The sequence below is a fragment of the Oncorhynchus clarkii genome, chromosome 33 (genome assembly GCF_045791955.1).
Source record: "Oncorhynchus clarkii lewisi isolate Uvic-CL-2024 chromosome 33, UVic_Ocla_1.0, whole genome shotgun sequence".
NCBI classification, from domain to species: Eukaryota; Metazoa; Chordata; class Actinopteri; order Salmoniformes; family Salmonidae; genus Oncorhynchus; species Oncorhynchus clarkii.
Genome location: NC_092179.1, coordinates 18,122,549 through 18,130,194, shown reverse-complemented (window position 1 = coordinate 18,130,194; position 7,646 = coordinate 18,122,549). Strand labels below are relative to the sequence as shown.

The 7,646-nt window shown below is 42.9% G+C and overlaps 1 protein-coding gene across 11 annotated transcripts in view; it reads right to left on the bottom strand.

Annotated features, from left to right (window-relative positions):
• Nucleotides 1-451: 451 nt before the first annotated feature.
• Nucleotides 452-7,646, bottom strand: part of LOC139392707 (myosin-binding protein C, slow-type-like) — a 37,766-nt gene continuing 30,571 nt past the window's right edge. For all 11 annotated transcript variants that reach the window (XM_071140893.1, XM_071140892.1, XM_071140891.1 and 8 more), the window contains 7 exons: nucleotides 7,162-7,250; nucleotides 6,865-7,060; nucleotides 6,428-6,567; nucleotides 6,096-6,255; nucleotides 5,505-5,641; nucleotides 4,182-4,368; nucleotides 452-1,324 (listed from right to left, as the gene is read on the bottom strand). In XM_071140893.1, the coding sequence (XP_070996994.1) occupies nucleotides 1,224-1,324; nucleotides 4,182-4,368; nucleotides 5,505-5,641; nucleotides 6,096-6,255; nucleotides 6,428-6,567; nucleotides 6,865-7,060; nucleotides 7,162-7,250 (1,010 nt within the window). In that variant the 3' untranslated portion in view covers nucleotides 452-1,223. The remainder of the gene's footprint in view (nucleotides 1,325-4,181; nucleotides 4,369-5,504; nucleotides 5,642-6,095; nucleotides 6,256-6,427; nucleotides 6,568-6,864; nucleotides 7,061-7,161; nucleotides 7,251-7,646) is intronic.

Genomic DNA, 7,646 nt, shown 5'->3' with positions numbered 1-7,646 from the left:
GAGGCCGGGAATTTCAAATAAAATGTAGTCATTTGACCACTAGGAGCAGTGAACTACAACTGCAGTAGGTTACTGCAGCTACAGAGCTCCATTGAACGTAACATTGTAACATTTTATTCTGTAGTTGCAACATTTGAGTGCACTCTGAAGTTAATATGGCGTGTTCTTTAAGCATCTTAATACTGTAATTTCACGCTGCATGAGCTCAGAGAAGGTAAAGCCTCCCGGGGGAGAAAGGAGAGACACTCAATTTGTTGTTAGGAGGTAAAGAGAGAAAGTAAAAGAGAGAGCGAAGACTATCAATCTTTAACAGAAGAAGATCGTAAGAGTCCAACGTTTAAGTTTCGAGTGCACTCTGAAGTTACAATGGCGTGTTCTTTAAGCATCTTAATACTGTAATTTGTTCCTATTATGTACTGAAAAACACTTACAAAAAATATTTACACATAAAGGATGCTATGTTACATGTTTTTATTTTATTCCAGGAGTCATAAACAAAAAATTGAAGATGAAAGCAGGCGCAGATGGCCTGACAGCTAAGAATATGCTCAAGCCTGAAGTACAGTATGGGCAGAGAAAGCACAGCGTCATGCAGTGCAAGGCTTAAACAAAAGGTGGATAACTGTCTGTTTGAAAGCCCAAATCAAATGTTATTGGTAACATACACATGGTTAGCAGATGTTAAAGCGAGTGTAGCGAAATGCTTGTAAGAACGCGAAATACTGTCAATTCTTATTGTAAATCACCTGATCAGAAATGTTTTAATATTTGTATCTTTTGAAGTTCAATCTTTAATCACAAGACATTGCATTACAGACATCAAGCCATATTGTTTATACATTTCAACATTAGCTCCCTCCCCCAAACACAGTTCCCAATCCCAACAGAGACAAAAACATGTCCAGATAGATGGAAATTACAGTTTGTCCTACTGCACATTTCCTGCACTACTCATCTAAAATAAAAAGCTACAGCCAAAACACTGCCAACATGCAACTGAGCTTAAACAGAGCCTTTTGAATACTAGGAGATGACACAAAGCTGGTGATGAATTGGCTTCTTCTATGGTAACTAGCTCCCGCACACAGCATGCCATGCCAAAGTCCAGTACAACCCTCCCTCCCCCTCCAGCCCCTCCCTCGACTGCTGGTGAGAGGCAGATCACTAGTGGTGTGACGACAGGTTCCGGGCAGCCTAGGCGTATCAGTGGTTGCTCAGTCCGACTACTTCTCTGGCTGCTCCACGGCCTTGGTCTCGCTCATGTACTTATCGATCAGGTGTAAAGGCACTCCACGCTGCATGAGCTCAGAGAAGGTAAAGCCCCCTGGGGGAGAAAGGAGAGACACTCAATTTGTTGTTAGGAGCTATAGAGAGAAAGTGAAAGAGAGCGAAGACGATCAATCTTTAACAGAGAGAAGATCGTAAGAGTCCAACAGGAAAATAGCAGAGGGTCAGCGTGCAACATCGAAACAGACACTGAAACAGCGAAAAGAGGGTGAGTCTGCAACAAAGAAACAGAAGAGAGACACCATACAGTACAAAAAAGAAGAGATACCAAAGTGGATAGTAGTGAGGAGAGAAAATAGAGACAGTGTCAGTAAAGGACAGGTGCAATACGTCACTTTTGAGTCTGTGAGTAAATCTATATCTGCCTAGGCTTACAGTGGCAGAGCTATAGGAGCCATGACATGGCCATTCACTAAGTAGGCCCAAAATGCGCCAAGAAGCTCAGGAACATTAACTGGATTAAAGCCTTCTCTAGTACATAATAAATGGTGCATTGACACAAATGATAATAACCCTATTGTGTCGAATATAGGCCTACTATAGATATATCATCTACAGTTGGGCAAAAAAGTATTGTCAGTCACCAATTGCGCAAGTTCTCCCACTTAAAAAGATGAGAGAGGCCTGTAATTTTCATCATAGGTACACTTCAACTATGACAGACAAAATTAGGAGAAAAAATCCTGAAAATCACATTGTAGGATTTTTTATGAATTTATTTGCAAATTATGGTGGAAAATAAGTATTTGGTCAATAACAAAAGTTTATCTCAATACTTTGTTATATACCCTTTGTTGGCAATGACAGAGGTCAAACGTTTTCTGTAAGTCCTCACAAGGTTTTCACACACTGTTGCTGGTATTTTGGCCCATTCCTCCATGCAGATCTCCTCTAGAGCAGTGATGTTTTGGGCCTGTTGCTGGGCAACACGGACTTTCAACTCCCTCCAAAGATTTTCTATGGGGTTGAGATCTGGAGACTGGCTAGGCCCCCCCAGGACCTTGAAATGCTTCTTACGAAGCCACTCCTTCGTTGCCCGGGCGGTGTGTTTGGTGTCCTTTGACAGCTCTTTGGTCTTGGCCATAGTGGAGTTTGGAGTGTGACTGTTTGAGGTTGTGGACAGGTGTCTTTTATACTGATAACAAGTTCAAACAGGTGCCATTAATACAGGTAACGAGTGGAGGACAGAGGAGCCTCTTAAAGAAGAAGTTACAGGTCTGTGAGAGCCAGAAATCTTGCTTGTTTGTAGGTGACCAAATACTTATTTTCCACCATAATTTGCAAATAAATTCATAAAAAATCCTACAATGTGATTTTCAGGATTTTTTCCCCTAATTTTGTCTGTCATAGTTGAAGTGTACCTATGATGAAAATTACAGGCCTCTCTCATCTTTTTAAGTGGGAGAACTTGCACAATTGGTGGCTGACTAAATATTTTTTTGCCCCACTGTATGTATTAATCAGCAGAAAGTGATCTATGGATGAATTGTATCTTATTACCCCAGTAAATATAACACATATGTACAGGACACCATCCTGGAGTAACGACTTCTGGAAAATAATGTAAGCATAATTTCAACCTTTAATCTTCAATAAAGAGCCATGCTCTGCAAATGTTGGTATTTACTCTGATGTCACAATCAGGCCATTTGCACTACTTTGAAGGTTACTCACCTTTTGTGTGTGGCATATGTTAGATGAGGAACAAACACGGTTACCAGGGAAACACAGGTCATACAAGCAGGCACGTCACACCAACCGTTAAAATAGACTTCTGAAATGTTAGGGGTACGCTTGACTTTAGACAGCCACCCTAGACAGCAACCCTAGAGTGTTATTGGAAAGTAACTGGCTCCAATGAACACTGTCCATACAGTGTCTAGAGCCACATACACAATCTATTATGTTACTGTACATATCACACATCCATTTGGACTAAAGCAGGCAAGCCCTGAACTCTTGCATTCCTTCCCTTGGTACTCTTTCAGACGGGTGGGTGTGAACTTAAATAGACCACCTAGTACTGCTGAGAAAAGCTGTATTATTGGCATTTGACAGATGCAGAATGAATGACATAAGCTTCATATGCCAAAACCATATGAAAGCTTACCTTGGATGAGAACATACATTCACTATTCCTGAGTGGGGACTGGGGGGGAGAGAAGAGAAGAGGGGTTATCCAAATGTTTACATGGGGGAGTTATGTGTTCTCCAGGGAATACTGGTCAGTTATTGAACTCATTTTATATGAGGAGTTAAACACGTAATTGAAGGAACATCACCATCTGTTGAGGGGAGACACTAAAACATGGAGCCACAAGATAGTATTCATCGAACAAGGGAACTACATCTAGAACAATACGTATTGGTGCGCGTTTGAGTTATGAGGTGTTGATGTGTGATGACGCCTTAGGAAGAATTGGACCATGCTGTGTTGGTGAAGCATGCTACATTTGACGATGCGACTTTGAAGTTGTGGTAGGAAATTCAACAGTGGTAGTCAGATGAACAGGATTTGGCTGAACACAAGTGACGTTACTGAAGTCTTGTATGAACACCTGTAACTAGATGAACATGTTTAAAATGAGAAGGAAATGCATAGATTGAGTTCAGCCACGTGATGTAATACGTTGTTCCTCATTGGAGTAGCAGGGGTGATGTAATGACAAACCCTGTGGATATTGTATATGACAATATAAGCATATATCATATACGATATATGTACGACGGATACTTACAGGACCACAGCTGATACGGACGGGCCTTTGGTGGTGTAGTCACTGAAACAAACTATGTACTGATCTACGTCACCAAAGAGTCTTGACACCTAATACTGTACACATGTGGATAACATACACCGCAGGTTTCCAGGTACCCCTACAGCCCAAACTGACCTTTAACCTCCAGTTTACACTCCACTAGTGCATCACCCAGGTAATTAATGGCCTTGCAGGAGTACATGCCCCCGTCGTAGGGGCTGGGTTTCCGGATCTCCAGGGTGCAGACCCCTTGGTTGCTAAACATGCGGTAGCGCGGGTCGTCAATGATGGCTATCTTATTCTTCATCCAAATCACTTTGGGCTGAAGTCAAAAACAGAGAAGGTTAGCCCGTTTCCCAGAGAAGCCTCTAAAATATCAATACTCAATTAAGTCAGGGATGTTTCGCAAGTTACTCCCCATAATGTTTATCAAGTAGTATAAAAGTCCTCGCCACTGTATCATTAAAACATTTGTCAACTCAATATGTTGTAGTACATTATTTCAGAAGCATTCAATACATTGCAATGTTTTACTGGTCTGTGGATTTGTACTATTTTCTCAGTGAGAGGGCCAATACATTGTTCAAGTTAGAGATACACTGTTATGAACAGTCATATCTTATTACCAAGAGTGCATTAATCAGATAAACCCTTATATTTACATGGTGCCCATGGTCTGTTAATTTAAGCAGTTTTTCAACCTCTCAACAAAAAACTTCAGGCAGCTGACTAGAGATGTGTTGTTAGAGAGAGGATAGCTGTCAGGTGTAAAGGCTGCCGTGGTTGAGAGGCGGTCAGAAAGAGCAGGCTGCAGGTGTAAAGCTTTCAGCATACAGCTGGGGGCCTGGACCATTTGGACCTAGTCCATCCTGGAGGGGTATGGGGAACAGGCTGGAGGGGTATGGGGAACAGGTGGGAGGGGTATGGGGAACAGGCCGGAGGGGTATGGGGAACAGGCTGGAGGGGTATGGGGAACAGGCCGGAGGGGTATGGGGAACAGGCTTGAGGGGTATGGGGAACAGGCTCGAGGGGTATGGGGAACAGCCTGGAGGGGTATGGGGAACAAGCTGACCTAAGGCCTAAGATGACCCACTAGGCCAGGACATTGGATGTCCCAGCTTCAGGGCTGCAGTCTTTAGGTTTGACTCCTAATTTATCAATTCATGCCATTGATTGGCCAGAGTCAATAGAGAAGACATACAGAACTTGGTTTCCCATGTCTAAATCAATTACTAATTAATAGGCAGGACTGAACATCAGCAGCAATGATACCACAACCATGTCCAGGAGTTTAGTTGGACAGAACATTCCCAGAGAATTGGTGTAGGCACTGTCTAAGTACGGTCCTACACACCTAGCCTAAGTCCCAGATCTGTTTGTGTCGTCTTGCCAACTCCAATTGCCGAAATGAAGTTGGCAAGACAGCACAAACAGATCTGGGACCCGGGCTACAACTACCCGTGGGTTGGCGCGGACGCTGCAGTTGAGGGTGGCGTTGTAGCCAGCGATGGCGAAGGTGTTGATGAGGGGCTGGGTGAACTTGGGAGGCTCTTTGAAGTCGTGGTCGATGTACTCTGGGTTCTTCAGTTGCATGCCTGCGGAGGAAGGAAGGGAGGAAGAATGGGGTTGTACATGATACAGGCGCTGGGCTGTATCATGGGGGAATTTCCCTTGTGATCATGATTGAAGGAGAGACAGTATTTTAATTCATCATCTGCGGTCAGAGACAGCAACATCGGCATTAACAGTACAATGAAACATGATATGTAGTGTATAAGCCATCTTTAAATGAAAGCAACTGGTCCAATTCTGTAAAAATGAATATTTTATCACTATGTATCGTTACCTTGTGACAAAAAAACAAAGAAGAAAACGAAAAAGGAAGTGACTGATGTTCATGTCCATCTGCTTTTTGAATGAGTTGGTCCATAATATTAGAAAGTAGAGGGGATGACATACTGGTCATATTTTTCATTGCTTTCCATATGGTATCCCCCCCCCCCCCCCCCCCCACACCCCCCCCACACACACAGAGGAGCTCACACATACCTTCTTTAACGATGAGGGCGCTGTCCTTGGTCTGGGTGGCACCCTCGCTCAGACCCACCATGTTCTCAGAGTAGATTCTGAAGTAGTACTCGTTCCCCACCACCAGCTCTGTGATGGTGATACAGGTGCGGTGGTAGTGCTCAATACACGTGTACCACTCCTGTCCCATAGAGAGCAGATTCGTTTAAACATGCAGGGGATCACATTGAGTAGCACATACACTTGAATTCCATATGCATAATACATACAGAGGTACTTTTCCTGTAACAATCTCTCCCTCATACTGATTCCATATAGTACAGTACCAAGTGATGCATTCAGCAGACTTATACCATGGTCTTCTTGTCTGCTTTCTGGATGGTGTAGCCTGTAATGGCGGCGTTGCCATTGTCCTTTGGAGGGGTCCAGTCCAGAGCCACGTTTCCTCCCCAGACCTCATCTATCTTCACACACTGTGGAGGCCCTGGGAGGTCTGAGTGGAGAGATTAATCCGTTGACATCATTAACATCAGTATGGGTCTTATTTATGTGCTAGACATTAGCTGCTGTGAAAAATTTGATAGGGAATAAAGGGCAGAACAAAGCTAAAAACATTCAACTCGATCAACTCTTTACAATGAGATCTTTCCCTTTTATAGTATTTTTTCCTTCTACTTTCTGTTTGATTCAATCTGTAAAAATGACCGATACAAGTGCTTAATTGATCTATGTCTAAACAACTTTAACTGTGAGATCAGGATATCCTTCCTGTCAGTGTCCTTTGACCCACCTACTATCTGGATGTCTACGATGGCCGTGTCCACGTGGTTCTCCACCTCCACCTTCATATCATACTTCCCAGAGTGCTTCCTCTCTGCTTTGCGGATGAAGATGATGCTGTCACAGTCTGTGTTGCGGATAGTGACCTGCGTGGGGTCCACCGTCTGGCCCTCCTTCAGCCAGCTCACCTTTGGCCTGGGCTTGCCCTACATGTCACATATTGCATAGGAGCATGAATCTAACTACATATGATTTACTAAAGGGCTTTCACTGAAGGTAGTTGAGCCATTTTCTGTTATTGCCTTACCATGAATGGAATAACGAGATTGACTGCTTCTCCGACTTTACGAGTGTACGTCTGTTTCAAATGACGGGGGATGCGGATCTTAGGTGGTTCTGGGAAGAGGACAGGTCAGATAAGTGGATGGAATGTGATTACTTACATTTTGTAATTATTTTTTATCTACAGTGCCTTCGGAAGGTATTCAGACCCAACGACTTTCCATATTTTGTTACGTTACAGCCTTATTCTAAAATTGATTTTTTTTAAATGAAATAATCCGCATTAATCTACACACAATACCCCATAATGACAAAGAAAAAACAGGTTTTAGAATTTTTGGATAATTTATACAAAACCAAACAACTGAAATATCACATTACATAAGTATTCAGACCCTTTACTCAGTACTTTGTTGAAGCATCTTTTGCAGCGATTACAGCATTGAGTCTTGGGAATGACACTACAAGCTTGGAACATCTGTATTTGGGGAGTTTCGCCCATTCTTCTCT